Source organism: Lepus europaeus, chromosome 20, assembly GCF_033115175.1.
Source record: "Lepus europaeus isolate LE1 chromosome 20, mLepTim1.pri, whole genome shotgun sequence".
Taxonomy (NCBI): domain Eukaryota; kingdom Metazoa; phylum Chordata; class Mammalia; order Lagomorpha; family Leporidae; genus Lepus; species Lepus europaeus.
In genome coordinates, this window is record NC_084846.1 from 182,635 (window position 1) to 203,993 (window position 21,359).

At 40.2% G+C, this 21,359-nt stretch overlaps 1 protein-coding gene and 1 pseudogene across 1 annotated transcript in view; one reads left to right on the plus strand and one right to left on the minus strand.

Moving 5' to 3' along the window:
* LOC133749965 (vomeronasal type-2 receptor 116-like) overlaps window positions 1-21,359 on the minus strand; it is a 40,358-nt gene that overhangs the window by 7,220 nt on the left and 11,779 nt on the right. The window contains exons 2-5 of the mRNA XM_062179334.1: window positions 18,704-18,803; window positions 17,684-17,865; window positions 5,891-6,182; window positions 3,440-4,246 (exon numbers count right to left, since the gene is read on the minus strand). Coding sequence (XP_062035318.1) covers window positions 3,440-4,246; window positions 5,891-6,182; window positions 17,684-17,865; window positions 18,704-18,803 — 1,381 coding nt within the window. The remainder of the gene's footprint in view (window positions 1-3,439; window positions 4,247-5,890; window positions 6,183-17,683; window positions 17,866-18,703; window positions 18,804-21,359) is intronic.
* On the plus strand, window positions 20,114-20,201 carry LOC133750143 (U2 spliceosomal RNA; annotated as a pseudogene).

The following is a 21,359-nucleotide window of genomic DNA, read 5'->3' on the forward strand; positions in this document are numbered from 1 at the left end:
AAAGCAAAGCCAGAAGCATCACAATACCAAATTTCAGGACATAATACAGGACAGTTGTAATCAATACAGCATGGTACTGGTACAGAAACAGATGGATAGACCAATGGAACAGAATAGAAACACCAGAAGTCAATCCAAACATCTACAGCCAACTTATATTGGATCAAGGATCGAAAACCAATCCTTGGAGTAAGGACAGTCTATTCAATAAATTGTGCTGGGAAAACTGGATTTCCACGTGCAGAATCATGAAGCAAGATCCCTACCTTTCACCTTACACAAAAATCCACTCAATATGGATTAAAGATTTAATCTATGACCCGACACCATCAAATTATTAGAGAACATTGAGGAATACCTGCAAGATATAGGTACAGGCAAAAACTTCTTGGAAAAGACCCCGGAAGCACAGGCAGTCAAAGCCAAAATTTGGGATTGCATCAAATTGAGAAGTTTCTGTACTTCAAAAGAAACAGTCAGGAAACTGAAGAGGCAACCGACAGAATGGGAAAAAATATTTGCAAACTATACTACAGATAAAGGGTTGATAACCAGAATCTACAAAGAAATCAAGAAACTCCACAACATCAAATCAATCAACCCACTTAAGAGATGGGCCAAGGACCTTTATAGATATTTTTCGAAAGAGGAATTCCAAATGGCCAACAGACACATGAAAAAATGTTCAAGATCACTAGCAACCGGGGAAATGCAAATCAAAACCACAATGAGGATTCACCTCACCTAGTTAGAATCTACCAATAACAGATGCTGGCGAGGATGTTGGAAAAAGGGACACTAACCCACTGTTGGTGGCAATGCAAACTGATTAAGCCTCTATGGAAGTCAGTCTGGAGATTCCTCAGTAACCTGAATATAACACTACCATACAACCCAGCCATCCCACTCCTTGGAATTTACCCAAAAGATATTAAATTGGCAAACCAAAAAGATGTCTGCACCTTAATGTTTATTGCAGCACAATTCACAATAGCTAAGACCTGGAATCAACCCAAATGCCCATTAACAGTAGACTGCATAAAGAAATTATGGGATATGTACTCTATAGAATACTATACAGCAGTAAAAAACAATGAAACCCGGTCATTTGCAACAAAATGGAGGAATCTGGAAAACATCATGCTGAGTGAATGAAGCAAGTCCCAAAGGGACAAATATCTTGTTCTCCCTGATCGGTGACAACTAACCAACCCCAAAAAAGAAACCTGTTGAGTGAAAGGGACACTGAGAAACAGTGAGTTATCAGCCCTTGTCCTGACTGTTGATGTACAATTAATACTTTATCCCTTCTAGTATTTTTTTGAACTAGTTAATACTATTGGTTGAACTATGTAATTAACACCCATTTATTCTTTTTTTTTAATAGGAAATGATTTAATATAAAATATACAAATTTCTCAGTGTGAGGACTTCCACAAAACAGGAAGAATGGGGGTGACAACTAAAACAGATTTTTTAAAATAACGTTCCCCTTACCTCTTCCCTGCTACCCAACACTCAAAAAAATCTGTTAAAAACTAGAACACAGAAAAAGACGACAGAAGATGTTATGTTGCAGTCCGAACTGCTGTCCTCACCAAGACCCTCCCCTAATAGAGCTGAGGGTCCCCAGGTCCACTGAAAGCGGGAGGTCTCTGATCATCACCCCTGCATCATCAAGGTCACTTGTTGTCAAACTTAACAGAGTTCACATTTATTCTTAAGTGTTGAAATTTAACTGAAAAGTGATCCCTGTTAAATATAAGAGTAGGAATAAGAGAAGGAGGAGATGTACAATTTGGGACATGCTCAATCAGACTTGCCCCAAATGGTGGAGGTAGAAATGTGCCAGGGGATTCCAATACAATCCCATCAAGATTGCATGTACCAAGGCCATCTCACTTGTCCAAGTGATCAATTTCAGTTCACAATTGATCACGCTGATAGCTCTAAGAGTCAAAGGGATCACACAAACAAGACTAGTGTCTGCGAATACTAACTGACAGAATAAAAAAGGGAGAGAAGGATCCAACATGGGAAGTGGAATACAGCAGACTCAAAGAATGGCAGATGTCCTAAACAGTACTCTGGCCTCAGAATCAGCCCTTAAGGCATTCGGATCTGGCTGAAGAGCCCATGAGAGTATTTTAGGCATGGAAAGCCAAGACACACTGGGAAAAAAAAGAGGACCTAAATGAAAGATCTCTGTGAGGGAGATCCCAGTAGACATAACGGGCCATCAAAGAAGGAGGTACCTTTCTCTGAAGGGAGGAGAGAACTTCCACTTTGATTGTGACCTTGTCTGAATAAGATCGAAGTCAGTGAACTCAAGAGGCTTCCATAGCCTTGACAACTCATGACTAGAGCCTAGGGATATTACTGACACCATAAACAAGAGTGTCAAATTGTTAATTCAATAATAGGAGTCACTGTGTACTTAATCCCCATGTGGGATCTCTGTCCTTAATGTGTTGCCCAATGTGAATTAATGCTATAACTACTACTACAACAGTATTTTTCACTTTGTGTTTCTGTGTGGGTGCAAACTGTTAAAAGCTTTTCTTAATATATGCTAAATTGATCTTCTGTATATAAAGATAATTGAAAATGAATATTGATGTGAATGGAATGGCAGAGCGAGCAGGAGATGGGAGGGGTGTGGGTGAGAGGGAAGTTATGGGGGAGAAAAAGCCATTGTAATCCATAAACTGTACTTTGGGAAATCATATTTACTAAATAAAAGTTTAAAATAAATTGACATATAAGCCTAGTTTATTTTAAACATATACATTTTTTCTAAAACTAAAGATGTCTAGAGGTCCCTGTACATCCAAACTAAGACAAACATATGTGTTATAAATGTTCAATTCTAGGCTACCTCCATGGCTCACTAGGCTAATCCTCCAACTGCGGCTCTGGCACTCTAGGTTCTAGTCCCAGGTGGGGTGCCAGTTCTGTCCCAGGTGCTTGTCTTCCAGTCCAGCTGTCTGCTGTGCCCAGAAAAGCAGTGTAAGATGTACCAGGTGCTTGGGCCTGCACCCACATAGGGAGACCAGGAGAAGCACCTGGTTCCTGGCTTTGGATCAGCACAGTGCGCTGGCATGGCAGCCATTTGGGGGGTGAAACAACGGAGCAAGGACCTTTCTCTCTGTCTCTTTATCTCTCTCTTACTGTCTAAGTCTGCCTGTTAAAAAATAATAACTAACTAACTAACTAAATAAATAAATAGTATTTTATACCTCAATAATGCTTAGAATAGATACCATATGGGTTTCTCCTCACTCTGTATCTCCTATAGACTATCAGTTGAGGGTCTCATTAACTTTTTACATTTTATTTGGAAGTATATGACAAAAACCATGGAGTTCTATTTCTGTAAAAAAAAATGTGAAAATGCCATTAGTGGCTTCATGTCTATCCTGTTCTGGAGGAGGTTTACCTGCCAAGGAAGAAGCTTAAGTTGAGCTGCATCTCCTGCAGATCCCATTTCTACTTTCTCTAGAAACATCTTATGGAGGGCATGGGCCACTGCATACACAGCATTGTAGATGAAATAGCTGGAGTCAGATATGGTCATTATGTCAATGTCTCCTGGGGAAAACTCTAAGGAATTGTTTGGTGAGCAGTCTCCCTTTTCTCCACACAGTGACCCAGCAGGTAAGCACCTGAAAATGTGAAACCACAGTTTAGTGAAGTAAAAGTCTTCTGGGTAGTGGGAAGGGTCCACTGTCTTGAGAAAATGTTTGAGGCCAGGGATTTCCCCCTTGTGTGGTGAAAATGAGAAGCCTCCATGGAAAGAGTGCAGTGCACGGTATGTCTCATGCACAACGATGTTCCACTTTGCTACCATGATCCACACCTTGCCCATGGTTAGAAAGTACTCTCCTGCAAAGTCCACACTGATGAGGCTCCTCACTTCACCATAGAGTATGTGCACATTTGCAGAAGAAAGGCTGATCCCAGTCATGAAAGTGATATCAGTGGAGGCATACAGTCTCTTAGTGGCAGGAAGTTTTTGTGTAAAGGCCACACAGAGACCTTTCTTTACCATCTCTGCCTCGAAGTACCGAAGGAACTGCTCTCCTTTCATATCATCAGATACAAAGAGCGCCACCCAAGTCCAGCCAAAATGCAGCAACAAGGAGATCATTCCATGGGCCACAGAGCTGTCGCTGGTAGCCATCTGATAGAGTGAGGGAAACTGGTCTTTATCACTTAGCAGAGGATCAAAAGGGCCATAGGTGATCTGAAAGCCAAAAAGTCATGACTGTCAATTGCCTATTTTTGGGTGAGGCTGAGATATTCTCTCCAAGGGAGGCTTTTGAGGGGAATGTTACTGGGTAAAAAGAAATATTGCTCTAGAGATAGCTGAATTCTGTTATTCTGCACCCAGAGAATACCATGCTTCTCATGCCCTTTGCCTTTGGAAGAAAGCTGATAGCATGAAAATGTGTCATATCCCTATTTTCTCTTCACATTCTGCAGTGCAAACAGGGAAGGCAGGAATTTTGAATGGAATATCACCAAGATAGTATCCTTTTTTATTTATTTTTATTTGACAGATAGAGTTAGAGAGGGAAAGAAAAACAGAAAGGTCTTTCTTCCATTGGTTCACTCCCCAAATGGCTGCTACAGCCGAAGCTATGCCAATCCAATGCCAGGAGCCAGGTGCTTCCTCCTGGTCTCCCATGCAGGTGCAGTGGCCCAAGCACTTGGGCCATCCTCCACTGCCTTCCCGAGCTACAGCAGAAAGCTGGACTAGAAGAGAAGCAGCCGGGACTAGAATCAGTTCCCATATGGGATGCCAGCACTACAGGCAGAGGATTAATCAAGTGAGCCACAGCGCCAGCCCTGATAGTATCCTGGCCCTCATCTTCACCCAGTGTGGGATAGAACCAATGTGGCATGTAAACTATGACAAAGTTTGTATGGATCTCCTGATACACTGGAATTAATTTCTTTTCACAACATCACATAACTTCTTATGAAAATCACAATTACCCACTCTGATTTTTGGTGAAATAATTTTTCCAGCTTAGAATCCTCCTATGTGACTGAAGTCTGTGTCTGGCAGCAATGTGCCCATATTGCTGATGGTGTGTACTGGATCTCACAAAAGTCTCTGAAATACTAATGCAGTCCCTGGGAGGCAGCTGTGATATCTTGATTAATTGAAATAGTTAACACTCATGAGAGACCTGAACAGAATTTATAGAACCAGGGCCTGCAATGGCCAGACCCCCAGCACATCAGTGAGTAAGCAATGAAAGGAAGACCTCTGTTATGTTTCTTTTTGCCTCTTAAATCAATAGTTACAAAAAACAATCTGTGATATCAGGAATTGTAAATAGTTGAACACTCACTGGGATTCCTATGAAGAAATCATTGGGTGCAAGTGAATGAGCAAGGTTTGGAAGAGGGAGTCTGGGAACACCTATCTCACTGGAATTGAGCCTCCAACACTCTTAGCAGTCTTAGGGAAGGCATGGCCCTCTGTGATGTCTCAAAGAAAAAGTAAATGTCCAGGTCTTTAAATCCCCACATCTGTATCTTTCACCTGTGGATGCCACCCAGGACAGGACACTGCTTGGTGCTGTGGATATTTCCTTTGAGGCACTGAGCTGTGAGTACAATGAAGTCAATAAGCCCAGTAGTAGGGGATGGATATATTGGCCCTAGGTAGGAATCTGAGTGGAGACTCTAAGCATTCACTGCCCCTTCGCTTTCTTCCTTCTCCATCCCTCTGTTAATAATGTCACAGCCCAGGGTTTTCCTGCTTTAAATCATAGTGGGATATGTATTCTCGGCTTCCACATTGCCTTTCTGACATAGGTGAGAATGGAGTTAGGGGAGGTTCAACCATTTTCTCTGAAATTCATAACACACATACCTGTGGGATTTTGTAGAGCTCCAAAAGGGTTCCAATTTCAGCAGAAAATGTTGATGTGGTTCCTGCAATGACAGCAACTGATTTGTCTTGTTTTTTACAGTTGTAGTTAGGGACAAATATACCCTGTCCTGAGAGCCAGTGCAGAGTGCTCCACAAGGTGAACTGATCACTTGGAAAACCATTGTAGAATTGGTAACCCAAGGACATGTTGGGGAGTAGGTGGGGATTCTTATTGATCTCCTGGATGGCAAAGTGAAAAGCCAGGACATGTTGGTAGTTCTTCCACAACCACCTATGAAGAGGTCATATTTAGGGAAAGGAGTGAGTTCTTCAGTGCAGATGTGGGAAAGAAGCAAACTGCCTATGCACACACTCATGTGTGTGAACTTTTTAGACAAGCCTTGATGTATCTCAATATGGAATCTGAGTTTTACTTGAAGACAGACGTCAAAATGCACCTTTTCTTTTCTGTTAGTTCTGAAAGAGTTTAAATGACAACTGATTTGCCAGTTGTTTAAATATTATCCTCTCTAACCACATTCACCTGAATTCATTTTGCATGTGCCATTTCTGAAATTTTCTGCTCTGATGTATCAGCTCTTGTCAAAGAAGCCTTGTAAAATTTATTTACTTTGGGGGCCAGTACTATAGTACACTGGGTGGTGCCACTGCTTACAGTGCCAGCATCCCATATAGGTGCCATTTTGAGTCCCAGCTGCTCCTCTTCCAGTTCAGCTCTCTGCTATGGTCTGGGAAGGCAGAGGAGGATGGCACAAGTCTTTGGGCCCCATCACCTGCATGGAAGACTCAGAGGAATCTCCTGGCTCCTGACTTCAGATCATCACAGCTCCAGCCGTTGAGATCAGCTGAGGAGTGAACCACCAGATGGAAGACCTCTCTCTCTCTCTTTCTCTCTCTCTCTCTGCCTCTCCTTCTCTCTGTGTGTAACTCTGATTTTCAAATAAATAAATAAATCTTTTAAAAAATTATATTTGCTTTTAAAATAGGATTTGATTAGGGAATTCTATTTTTCATGTTTTATTATCAATATAAAGAGTAATTATATTGTGTATTTCAAAGATACAATTCTAACAACATGACACTTCCCTCCCTCATTCTTCCTTTATTCTTTTTTTACTTTTAATTTTTTTAAGTTTTATTTAATGAATATAAATTTCCAATGTACAGCCTATGGATTACAATGGCTTCCCCCTCCCATAACTTCCCTCCCACCCACAACCCTCCCCTTTCTCGCTCCCTCTCCCCTTCCATTCACATCAAGATTCATTTTCAATTCTCTTTATATACAGAAGATCGGTTTAGTATATATTAAGTAAAGATTTCAACAGTTTGCACCCACATAGAAACACAAAGTGAAACATACTGTTTGAGTACTAGTTATAGCATTAAATCAAAATGTACAGTACATTAAGGACAGAGATCCCACATGAGGAGCAAGTGCACAGTGGCTCCTGTTGTTGACCCAACAAATTGACACTCTAGTTTATGGCGCCAGTAACCATCCTAGGCTGTCGTCATGAGTTGCCAAGGCTATGGAAGCCTTCCAAGTTCGCCGACTCTGGTCATATTTAGACAAGGTCATAAAAGAAAGGGTGAGGATAGTAACCAATGATCCTAAGAGTGGCATTAACCAGGTTTGAACAATTATACATCATTAAGTGGCAAGAGGACTATCAGTACACACAGGTTGGGAGTAGAGCCATTGGAGGTAGAGTAGAGGTTATGATTACGAAGGAATGAGGCCCATGTGTGCTAGACAGGGTCGAGGACAAAGGACAGAGTCATTATTGGAGGAGCTAAGAAAGGTGCTGTCTAAGCTACAATTAAGTTTTCTGATTGAGAGGCAAATAGAACCTGACAGAAGGGGCTTGATAATAATCTGTTGGACTTTAAGCCTTGTAAGTTAAGATGCCAAGACCTATCTATCTCTTCACATGGGGTACATCCTAAGAGAGGTGTGAACCTCCTAGGGGAAGGCACTCTGTTGACTTTCATTATTTAGCTGGCCTGGGAGGAGAGCTGGCCAGGTAAAGGCAGGTGGCATCTCTTACAAGAAATTTACAGTTCTGCCTGCAATGTTGCTGACCCTACTTGGCCGTCCCCTCAGCTGCAGTGGTCACTCTGGAAGTTGGGCTGAGTGAAGGGCTTTTCAGCTTAGAGCCAATAAGATCTGTGGCTCTGACCTGGGCATCCTTCGACTCCAGGGCAGGTCCATTTCCAGTGATCCAACTCTTGGCAGAGCTGTCAGGGCTCTTCACAAGCTGACTTCTGCTGAAGCCCAGGCTTACCACATTGAAAGCCACTGCAGTGGACTGGCCTGTTGGGTCTCCTTGAGGGCAGATCACTGTACAGATCAGCCATTAATAGGCCTGCCACCCATTGCTTCTGATGCCTAGCTTTCTTTTCCTTCTGGTTTTTGTTAAAGCAGACCAGAGAATGCAAGTCAAGGGAGTGCCCAAGTCCCATCTCTAATCTTCGGAGGCCTGAACTACAAGTCTATAGTCACAGGCATGTTCTGTAGTAGTTTTTCTAAGGTAGACAATGCCCATGAGGAAAATTATATTCTCACTTTAAAACTTTCTTTCCCTTTGGTCTGGAAGGGAGGTTTTTTCTACTTACTGCTTGCTTCGCTGATGGCGAAGTAAATCTAGCTATGAGATTATTATTTAAGTTCTTATTTTGGCTATGCTATTACAGAAAAATGTTAGCCATCTCTTTTATAAGGTCTAAAGATTAAATTGTGTATCCTACAGATTCCTTTATAATCGAATTAGTTTCCTACCTTGAGGAGAATAGAGAAATGAAAGAACAAGTTGGGCTTAGAATAGAGAAATGAGGGAGCAAGCCCTAGATTGCTTGCTGATAATAGCAATATTACATGAATACTTAGCAAACAGTTTCAACCATTAGATAACAACTTAAGAAAACATTTACTAGGAGGTCCAATGCCTTCTATAAATTTTAAGAATCATGTATTTGAAAACATCTCTTAAATATCTAACATGGTGTTGTTTGTTTAGCCAGTAAACTTAAGCACAAACATCTAAAATGCTTTTAGTTACTTTCTACCAACAAGTATAAAACATATGATACAGAGATTCAGGTCACTGAAATTAAAACATATCTTTGATTAATTTTAGCAGCTTAAATTTATGGGCAATCTTATCTATAAGCCAATTAAAATAAAATTCTTCATAAAATTTTCCCATGTGGATATACAATATGTACACACATATAACATAACATAATAGACCAATATAGCAATTTTAATAATAGCTTTTAAAATCTTTAACTCTTTTTGTAGATTGCCAATTGATTTGAATTGCTTTTTGTTTTTAGTAACCTCAGTTAACCATACTTTCTCTCAGTTGGTACTGTTAATACATTATTGGCTTCATCTGTTTACAGAGCCATCCCAAAGTACTGAATACAATAAAAGTGGCTGGAAAAAGTCCTTAGGAACCTATAGGAGGACAGCTAAACACAGAACCAACAACGCTTTAGTTTTATGAGTAGCTAATCGTATATAACTGTGGATGACAAAAGACTTTAAGTTGCCATGTTTAAAATTATAAACTCATCAACCAACAAGAGGCACTTGCTTACTTCACAGTATTTTTGAAAGCACCTGTAGGGTTTTACAAGTATTTAACCCTTTAGGCCTCTGGGGCTTTCTCATTAAGGTAACTATCATGTCGAGTAACACAAGATCATTAGACTTTTTAATTCTCAAACATTTGTATTAATAGCATTTTCCATTATAGAAACTTAAAATTTAGTACCACATCACATATTGACAGTACTTCTAATATAATCCAAATAGCCTGATTAGTTGGTGTCTCTATAAGATGAGAGACATAGGTCCTTTGATTTTTTCAGTTGGGCCCAACCTGGAAAAACCAAAGTCCAGGATTTACTGGAAATTTTAGAGACCAGATTGTTTGAAACTTTGATTTTTTGAATGCCTGTCAAGAATGCCAAGAAGGCTCAAAATCCAAAATATCTGGTAGAAATAAGATTCCTTAAAATCATGACATAACATAGACCAAATTTGATCATTGTTACAAGGTGATTATTCAAATCTTTGAAAATAAGCACATATTTAAATAACCCATAGCTCTTAATAAAAAATTCAGCTGTTTTTGAACAATTAGAATTTAACAGCCATCAAGAAAACATAATAGATTACCTTAACACATTGCTTTAACAGAGAATCAGATTTTAATTCTATGTCAAAGAGAAATTGAGCTTCCTGTGATCTTTTGCTGTGAGGTTTCCTTCCTTTACCTGCTTTCATATTGATGACCATGTTGTTGTGTTTCTGTGTGTAACACATCTTTAAGCATCTTTTGCAGGGCAGGACAAGTGGCAACAAATTCTTTCAATTTCTGTTTGCTATGAAAAGTCTTTATTTCACCTTCATTCACAAATGAGAGCTTTGCAGGATATAATATTCTGGGCTGGCAGTTTTTCTCTCTTAGTACCTGGGCTATATCTCGCCATTCGCTTCTGGCTTGTAGGGTTTCTGATGAGAAGTCTGCTGTGAGTCTAATTGGAGATCCTCTGAGAGTAATCTGACGTTTCTCTCTTGCACCTTTTAGAATCTTTTCTTTATGTTTCACTGTGGTGAGTTTGATTACAGCATGTCGTGGTGAGGATCTCTTTTGGTCATGTTTATTAGGGTTCTATAAGCTTCCTATACTAGGATGTCTCTGTACTTCTCCAAACCTGGGAAATTTTCTGCTAGTATCTCACTAAAAAGGCCTTCTAATCCTTTCTCCCTCTCCATGCCTTCAGGAACTCCTAGAATCTGAATGTTAGGTTTTTTAATAGTATCCTGTAGACTCCCAACAATATTTTCTAGATTTCTAATTTCCTCTTCTTTTCTTTGGTTTGACTCTATACTTTCCTGTGCTGTGTCTTCTAAGTCTGATATTCTCTCTTCTGCTTCACCCATTCTGTTTTTAAGGCTCTCTAATGTGTTTGTCATTTGATCTATTGAGTTCTTCATTTCATTATGGTTTCTCGTCACTATCACAGTTTCTTGTTCTACTAGTTGTTTCATTTCATTTTGATTCCTCCTTAATATTTCATTTTCACGAGAGAGATTTTCTATCTTGTCCATTAAGGATTTCTGTAGTTCAAGAATTTGTTTTTGAGAGCTTCTTAATGATCTTACCAATTTTTTGAGATCCGCTTCTTGCATTTCTTCTATCTCATCATCTTCGTAATCTTGAATTAGGGTGTCTTTTTCATTTGGGGGCATCATAGTGTCTTCCTTGTTCTTGTTAGCTTGGTTTTTGCATTTGTTGTTTGGCATGTTGGAGATACTTGGTTTCTTCGCTGTGGTATTTTTTCTTGTTATACTATGAGTCTAGATTAAGTGGACTGTCTGCTTTCAATGGAGCCTTAGAGGCTTGTGATGGGTGTGGCCTGAGAGCTGTGTTTGGTTCCTCAGGTTTGAGGTTGTACTAACGGAGACACTCCCAGGTTAGGCTTGGTAAATCTCTCTTTCTTTTATTCTTTTTTTTTATTCAAAAGGGAAGTAATTCCACACAGCTGAATGGAATTGGAGGTAGTTAGCAGTCGAATGATATACCCACAGGAGCCAGAGATCGGAAGCTCTTTCCCAAGGACTACACATGGAATCTCTGCTGCCCTCAGTGTGGGCTCCAATTATCCTGCAGTCTCTCACTGGGTTGCCAAGTTAGACCCTAATCTCCTGTTATTTCACCACCACCACCCCCCACCCCCCAGAGTCAGGTTCTTCTGCTAGGCTCAGGGCTGGTGCAGACCTGAGGTCGCCCTGCTTATGACGTATGTCCAAAATGGTGCCTGCTCTTTGTCTTGCTCGCCTTTGAGAGGTGAGCAGAGAGAGAGAGAAACTTGTGTCCGTACCAGTCACTTTTTTTTCTCTCTCTCTCTTCTAGTTAGCCTGGTGAACTTTTCCCCACGAAGTTTCAAGCCTCGTTCCCTCTAGTCTCCTCTTTCTGCTTTCCCGCCGGTGTCTTGGGCTATTGAGGTTCGGCTCACCTTGCATTCCAGTGCTGGTTTGTTGATTTTGCCGCTGGTGTCCCAAACTTGGGCTCCCCTTTCTCCACGCAGGTCCACTGTGAATCACTAGTTCCAGAAGAGTTTCCTCTGCTGTTTCTTCCCCTACTCTTCCTTGACCCTGCAGTATCTCCGCTTTTATTAAACTGTCTCTTCCCAGACTATCAGTGTGCTCCCTTCCTATTCCGCCATCTTGCTGCTCTCAAGGTTTGAACTTCTAAAAACGAATGCATGGGCTCTGGTGTTGTAATCTTTTTTTAATCAAATAATGTTTGCTTGTTTATTTATTTTTTGACAGATAGAGTTAGACAGTGAGAGAGAGAGAGAGAGAGAGAGAGAGGTCTTCCTTCTGTTGGTTCATTCCCCAAATCTTTTTTACTTTTAATTTTTTAATATCAAACTTTCAATTCACTTTATAATCCTGAACATATTGATTATTTATAGTTATATTTCAACAAGTAAAAATAATAGATTTAGGACTTCTAAGTGATATAAACCCAAATTATATCACTTTGTTGTCCTTTCTCCTCCTCACTGAACTATCTTAACATTTCACATTGAACATTCTCTGCATTTTTTGCCAAAAAAATGAGTTCCTGGAAATTATTCTGAATTTTTTCATATTTCTATATTTCATCCATAATTTGAATCTTATGAAAAATCTAACTTCTTAATAAGGTATATGAGACTGGAGGTTTGTATTGATTTTTATGTTTCAATGTTGGGATTAATACTAACATATAATTTCATTTTACTTTTAATTTTTATGAAGAAACTTTATACAGTTCCTAAAAGGCATAGTTTTACATTTAGGAAAAATGTGTTTACATGTGTGTCACACAGTATTGTGTGCATTATTCTTATATATGAAACTCGAAGTTTTCTTCTGTTGCCTAAACAAATGTTCCCTTTATGGAAACATTTGATCAAAAACATTTTGCTCATATACAGGATTATTTGTTATACCTGAAATAGATCCAACACAAAAGTTAGGCTTTGAAGACCTGCACAATGCTTGCATTATTTAAATGATAAATCAAGAGCATTAATAAAGTTTTTTTTTTTACTTTTCATCATTTTACCTTAGTTCTATGTTTTTCTTTTTTGAGGTGAAATTTTATTCACCCTAGAGTTATATGTAGTACATGCTATCAGGTGAAATATGACTAGCTGAATTCTTTGTTTCCTGAGGTAAACATGTAAACACTGCTGTGCACTGATAGAAAAATTTCAGATATCATAAATATCAAAGTGACATGTGTTGGGGCCAGCACTGTGGCATATCAAGTAAAGCCACCACCTGCAGTGCCTGCATCCCACATGGGTGCTGATTCATGTTCCATCTGCTCCACTTCTGATCCAGCTCTCTGCTATGGCCTGGGAAAGAAGTAGAAGATGGCCCAGATACTTGGGGCTCTGCCCCCATGTGGGAGACACAGAGGAAGCTCCTGGCTCCTGACTTCAGAATGGTGCAGCTCTGGCCATTGCAGCCATCTGGGAAGTGAACCACCAGATGGAAGACTCTCGCTCACTCGCTCTCTCTCTCTCTCTTTCTCTCTCTGCCTCTGCCTCTACCTCTGCCTCTCTGTAACTCTGCCTTTCAAATAAATGAATAAATCTTTAAAGAAAAACAGAAAGAAATCTCTTTTTAAAAAGTGATGGGGCTAGCACTGTGGTGCAGCAGATTAACACCCTGGCCTGAAGCTCTGGCATCCCATATGCCGAGATCCGGCTGCTCCACTTCCAATCCAGCTCTCAGCCATGGCCTGGGAAAGCAGTAGAGGATGTCCAAGGTCCTTGGGCCCCTGCCCCCAAGTGGGAGACCCAGAAAAAGCTCCTGGCTCCTGGCTTTAGATCAGTGCAGCTCCGGCTATTGCAGCCAATTGGGGAGTGAAGCATTGGCTCTCTCTCTCTCTCTCTCTCTCTCTGCCTCTCCTCTCTCTGTGTAACTCTGACTTTCAAATAAATGAATAATGTTCAAGATGGCTAGAGAGGGACAACATTTGCTCCATGACAGAAAATAAAAAAAAACAGAACAACAAAGGAAGGACCACATTCCCAGGAGGGTGAGTGAAAACTCAGGACACCAGGCCTGGAGCTATGCTCCCTCACATACAGTCTCAGGAAATTCTCTTCTGTTTTGTGTGTTGGAGCCAACTGGCAGTAGCCAATACACAATCCCAGAAAAGCAGAACTTAGGAAGTCCCCTTCTGCATCTCTTACCACTTGGTTCTTGGTTCCCCAGGTTCCAAGTATCAGCTGCAACCAGTAGCATTAGAACTGCAACTATTGCTCTCTAAGTCCTGGGAGTACCTTGCTTTTCCTGTGGGACCTGGGAAATGCTCTATTTCTATTGCACTGATGGAAGTCTTTGGCTGACAATGTGTAATCCTCACCACAGCCTACACTTTTACTCTGAGACCTACGAAAGATATCCTTCCTGTTCAGCAGCTCCAGTACTGAGACTACTAGCACTATAGTTCTTAGATCACCTCTAAAGAGCCTGCAGGACCAGGCAAAATCCTGCCTGCATTTAACTGCATGGCCCCCTTCAAATTCCCCAGTGCTAGAATTGGGGATTTTGGTGCTATAAACCCCACTATTACCCACACAATGCAAGAAAATATGGGAAAGGCCTACTCACATCACCCAGTTACAGGGACAAAGCTATTGGTGCCAAGTTCCAGCAAGCCTGGGACAAGGGAGAGACATATGTGTCCCATCCAATCTAAAAATGTAGCTACTGACATCACAAACCCTACTGCAATTCACAACTAACTCTGGGGCCTGAAGACAAACCCACCACAAGTTCTTACCAGTACCCCCATGAACTGCAGACTGGACAACTATGGGATTCATAGACACTGCTGACATTGGTCATAGCTGAAGAGATCACTTAGAGATTACAATCCTGGGCGCACCAAGAACCAAAGTCAGCTGACATTCCACATTCCATCTAAACAAACTGCTGATCTTGAGAGTAGATTTTTGAAATAATACAATCATAAAAGTAATGAAAAGACCAGTGTGATATGTAGGATATCAACCAGTAAACAAACATTTGTTGTTACAGGAATAATTGTAGGAAAAAGCCATGCAGAACTTCCTGAATTAAATAATAATTGGAAGCCTCCTAGGTCTTGAAAGAGATATGAGCATCCAGATCAAGGATGTTCAACCCTGAACAGACTCAACCAATAAAGACATTCCACAAGGAATGTTGCAGTCAAATTGTCAAGAGTTAATAATAGAGGGCCAGCTGTTTCGCAGTGGGTTAAAGCCCGGGCCTGAAGTACTGGAATCTCATATGGGCACTGATTCTAGTCCCAGCTGCTTCTCTTCTGATCCAGCTCTCTGCTATGGACTGGGATAGCAGTAGAGGATGGCCCAAGTCATTGGTCCTCTGCACCCATGTGGTTAACCCAGAAGAAGCTCCTGGCTCCTGGCTTCAGATGGCCGCAGCTCTGGCCACTGTGGCCATCTGGAGAGTGGGTGGAAAGATGGAAGACCTCTCTGTCGCTCTCTGCCTCTACCTCTGCCTCTCTATAACTCTGCTTTTCAAATACATAAATATTTTTTTAAAAAATAAGATATACAAAACCTAACAGATCAATGAACAAGTAATAACACTAAAGCAGTAATGAAGAACCCCATCAAAGAAAAATCCAGGGCCAAATGGCTTCAAAACTAAATTCTACAGAACAGTTAAAGAAGATAACTCTGATTCTTCTCTGTTTCAAAATATTGAAAAGGATGAAACTCTACCAGTATCACTCTGATACCACAATGAAACACAAATATAACAGAAAAAAATTTCTGGTCAATATAATTGAAAAACACAAGCTGCACAAATTCCCAACAAAATGTTAGCAAGCTGAATCCAAATCCAACACTAAACAAAATACCATACATTGTGATCAAGTGAGATTTAACCCAGGAATGCCAACTGGGTTTAACATTGACAAATCACATATTGTAGTAAATCACATCAACAGAATGAAGGAAAAAAATCACAATGATAATTTTAATAGATGCAGAAAAATATTTGATAATATTCAACATTCATTCATGATTTTTTAAAAAAACTCTTACCAAACTAGGTACAGAAAGAACATACATCAAAATTGCAATGACTCTACATTTAAAAAAAATCATATTGAATGGGGAAAATCTGAAATCATTTCCCCTTAGATCAGGAAGCAGGCAATGACATTCAGTTTCAACACTCTTAGTATAGTATCAGAAACAGTAACAAGAAATAGGAGAATGAAAAAGAAATGAAGAATGTCAGAATGCAAACAAACATTAGCTGCCACCTAAGCAGAGAATCCACAATCATGAAATGCTTTCCATCACATGTACCATTTCACGTTGGGAATAGCAATGAAGAAAATACAAAGAGGTAAGGAAACTCAAAGTGAAACACTGAAAAAGAACAAGAATGTAATGGTATGGGTTAGGAGAAATTACAAGGTGTGATTCTGACCCAAAGATCAGCACCTCCATTTTCTCACTAGCACAGCACAAGTGCAGAGGTAACAAGTGTTATACACCAGAAAGAACTGAGAAGGACAGACTCACATCGTTTAAACAAATTGCACACTTCAAAACTCTCTCCTAACACATGAGTATGTGGATCTCTGGGTCGACTGAGAAGTGAACTCCACTGTTGGCACCAACAAAGTGTGCAGACACAGGCCTTCTACTAAGCCCCTCCTTAAGTGCAAACACAGTGATCAGTTACCAGAAAGTCACACCACTGATGCAAAGCTCAGAATGCATGCAGTTTCTGCATTGTTTCTGGAGAAGAAAATGTCAGATTCCAAGTAGAATCCATTAAACATGTATGAGAGATTATTTCCCTTGCTTCTGATTTTCAGGATCAGGGTCCAAATGCCTCTAGTGTAGTAGGATTTAATTATTGATCTGTGAGGGTACAGGGTCTGCTCATGGCTTCAAGTCACAGGCAAAATCAGTGTCGCCCCTGTCAGCAATTGCTACTTAGACTGAGGCCCTCCCTACATTGACCTCAGGATATGGATAGGACTCCAGTCTGCTCCCTCCACAGGTGCTAGCAATAGAGGACCTGAGCTCCCAACCATCTCAATAACTCCAAGAACCCCAGGGCTTAATCACAGATACCTGGCCGATGGAATAAGCACAAAAATCTTAGTGCCTCACCTATGTATCTGCAGGAGTCAGAAAGCAAATGGAAATGAACGGTAGTGAAACATTAAAGAAAGGAGAGGACCTTAGCTTTCATCAAACTGTGAACTGTGTTTCTGCCATTCTGTGCAGATTTGTCAGAAGTCTCAAGAGGTATTGAACACACACAGACATGAGCATGTACTCAAATGCAAGCATAACAACACTTAACAGATATAGAATATCTAAAATACAATGGATAGGAGTGACATTGACATTTTGAGATTAAATGATTATTTACAGCCATTGGATTACTGTTGAGGAACAGTGGGTTTTTTTCCCTCATATTATTTGTTGATTTCTTTACTTACTGTAGGGTCAATCTTATGAGTATAAAGAAAATTGAAAATAGGTTTGTAGAATTAGTGGTAGGAATGGGAAAGGGAAGAGGAAGAAGAGTGGGAGCACAGGGGGGAGGGAAGGATTGCTGTTCCTGATTCTGCATATATGAAAGGCATGAATATGTGTACCTTAAATAAAACTTTAAAAACACACATACACACACCTTGAACTTACCAAGATGCCACCACTTTATACTCAGGCTTGAGTAAAAAGGATAATTGGATCATCTCTCTTTCTGGTTCCATGTAGTACAGGGGAAAAAACACTCCCAGCACTAGGTCTCCATCTCTGAAGACACTTGGCTTCAGATACTCAAGGCAGTTCTCATCAATCCTGTCCTGTGAATTATATAAAGCCTGCAGAAGCAAGTAGAGAAAAATCAGAGGCAATGACATGTCACTGTCTCCCAAAATTATAATGAAAGCCCTGAGTTTCAGCTGAGAGGAGGAGACACAGGGCTGGATCAGGTCTGAGGGCTCACAATCAGCAGTGACAGTGGAGCTCTGTGTAGAGCACAGCTGACTCCAGGTTTTGATGTGTGCCCTCTGCCTGTAGGAACCTGTGTGCCAGTCTGGTGAGCTAGACCAGAGCACAGCTAAAAGCAGAATGTAGAGTTCTAAGCAAGTCACAGTGCTGAGACTTGGCTGTGAGTGTCCTGTGATCAGGGCTCCTCCAGTTTCCTTGTATTTTCAATGCTTCCCATTTGTCTCATCCAGAAACTCAGGGGATCTGTCTGCCTGAGGCTCTGCACCTGTTGCCCTACATTAAGGGGGAAACCCTTTGGAAAAACATGTTTTGCATTTGTCTACCTCCCTTGCCTCTAGGGTTACATCATAGTCTAACAAGGCTTTGACAATCATTGCATCCTGGGATGGCAGCTCTGTTAAACAGTGTGCACAGTGGCCAAGGGTTGTGTGAATAGACAGCTTTGATGGACTAGGCAGGGTTAGAAAAAGTTGGTGTTGGTATGACCAAAGCACCCAGCTGCATCTTCCCACATGATGTTGTAGACAAAAGGTGAAGGGCTGACATCAGTCACGATGACCTTTCATGCACCGCAGGAATCCTCATCATTACCGTGTCTGATGTCACTCCCAGGGCCATAATATCCTGCTGCAAAAAGAATGGGCTTCCTGATTAATATGTGAAGAAGCCACATTCCAGAGGGAGGTGGAAGTTCATCCCCACACCTACCCCTCCACACAGCTGAGCTCCCCACCCATCAGCCTGATGCTCTCCCCATTGAGAAGCTTGAACCTCCAAGCTCTCAGCATCAGTGGTTTCAATGTGACAACTGAAAGGAACCGTGTTAGTTCTCAGTCACTTAATTCCTGTGGTCATATCTATTTTCTCCCACTTTTCAGAGACTAGAATAGAATGCCTTACATGTGTATTTTCATTTTATTTTATAATTCATAACTTTAAAATATGTAGATGTATGTCTACAAGAGAATGATTTCATATCTGTACACAATGAAAATGGGAATGTAAATGTCCCTTTCACATACAAATTTCACATCCTTTAGTTGGAATTGCTGGATAGTATGAAGGGTCTATATTTAATTTTTAATCATACAATTTTCATTATGTTGACACTAGATTACCTTCCTACCTGCAATTTGAAAGCATTCCCTTTTCTCCTCATCCTTGTTAATAATTATTTCTTCTGCATTTTTCAAAGATTTATTTTATTTATATGAAAGGCAGAGTTACAGAGAGGGAGTGGGAGAGAGAGAAAGAGAGATCTTCCATACACTGGTTCAGCCAGGAACTTCTTCCAGTCTGGTCTCCAATGTGGGTGGCTGGGGCCCAAGCACTTGGAACATCTGCTGCTTTCTCAGGTCATTAGCAGGGAGTTGGATTAAAAGTGGAGCAGCCATGTCTGGAACCGATGCCTATATGAGATGCTGGCATCAAAGGCAGCAGTTTAACTGCTGTGCTACAATGCCAGCTATGTTTTTTTATATATAATATCCCTTCTAACAGGTTTGAAGTGAAACCTCTTTATAGCTTTAGTTTGCATCTCTCTGATGATTAGTGGTGAAGAGCATTTATCCACATACCTATTGATCATATGTAGGTCTTTTATTGAGAAATATTTATTCAAGTCTTTGCAAACTTTTAGTTCATTTACTTGCTTCCTTGCTATTGAGTTTTGGAGTGTCATCTATTTTTTTTCTTTTAAGATTTATTTATTTATTTGAAAGGCAGAGTTACAGAGAAGCAGAGGCAGAGAGAGGTCTTCCATCTGCTAGTTCACTCCCCAGAAGGCCACAATGGCCAGAGCTGTACCAATGCAAATCCAGGAGCCAGGAGGTTCTTCTGAGTCTCCCATGCTGGTACAGGAGGCCAAGGACTTTAACCATCTTCAACTGATTTCCCAGGCCATAGCAGAGAGCTGGATTGGAAGCAAAGCAGCCAAGCCTCAAGTCAGCACCCACAAGGGATGCCAGCATGGCAGGTGGTGGCTTTATCCTCTATGCCACAGTGTTGGCCCCTGTGCTCTACTTTTTAACCCTCACTTCTCCTTCCCTCCTACCTTCTTTCCTTCTCTTTTTCTTGATTTTAGTTTTTGAGATAACACATTTTAAATTTACATTACACATTGCTTCTCAGCCTTTTGGCTAAGATCAAGTGTAATATCTGTTCTTATCAGTTTAAATTTACATTACAGTAAAAAGGCTTACTACTTTGCCAAATAAGAAGTTTAATAAAAAAAAAGACCCTGGTTTAGTGGGAATAAACAATGGCGACAAACAGTTATTGAATGGGAAAATGACCATTTCTCCAAAATACAATAAATTTTTAAGTAATCACAGATCATTAAAATTATAGTAGTATCAGATTTTTAACCATTGGTTTCATCCAGGTATAAAACAAAAATTTTCAAATATCTATATCTATATCTATATATATATATAGATATATAGATAGATAGCAATACTGATACACACAGACATGTCTTACTTTTTCTTCTTTTTTATTTTTTTTTGAATTTTAGCTCCCACATAAAAGAGAACATATGGTATTTTCTTTCTGGGTCCAGCTTAATTCTCTCAACATGATGTCCTCCAGTTGTGTGCATTTTGCTGCATATGATAGAATTTCATTCCTTTTTGTACAAAATATACAAATATACAAAATATACAAATATACAAATGTATAAGTATATAAGATGTATATAAAATATACAAATGTATATTTTCTTTATCCATTCATCTGATTACCAACACCTCGGTTGATTTCAATTTTGGCTACTGTGAACAGTGCTGCTATGAACATGGTGATCCAAGTATCTCTTTGATACACTGTGTTCAAGTCATTTGGGTATATTCCCAGTAGTGGAATTGCTGGATCATATGCCAAGTCTATTTCTAGCTTTGTAAGAAATTTTCACACTGTTTCCCACAGTGGTTGAACTAATTTACATCCCCTAATCACTATATAAGCGTCCCCTTTTGTCCATATCCTCTCCAGCATCTGCAACTCTCTATGTTTTGGAATTTAGCCATTCTGTTAGGGATGAGGAGATATCTCATTATGGTTTTGACTTACATTTTCCTGATGGCTACTGAGGTTGAGCATTTTCTCATATATTTGTTGGTCATGTGTATTTCTTTTTTTTTTTTTGAGAACTGTCTATTGAGGTCCTTAGAATGCTTCTCAACTGGATGGGTTTTGTTCTTGTTGAATTTTTAAGTTGCTGGTATATTTGGGCTATTAATCCTTTGTCACATAGGAGGCTTGCAAATAATTTTTCACACTTTGTTGGACGTCTCTTAACTCTATTGATCATTTCCTTTCCCATGCAAAAGCTTTCTATTGGTTGCTTCTTCACTGTATTGTCTGT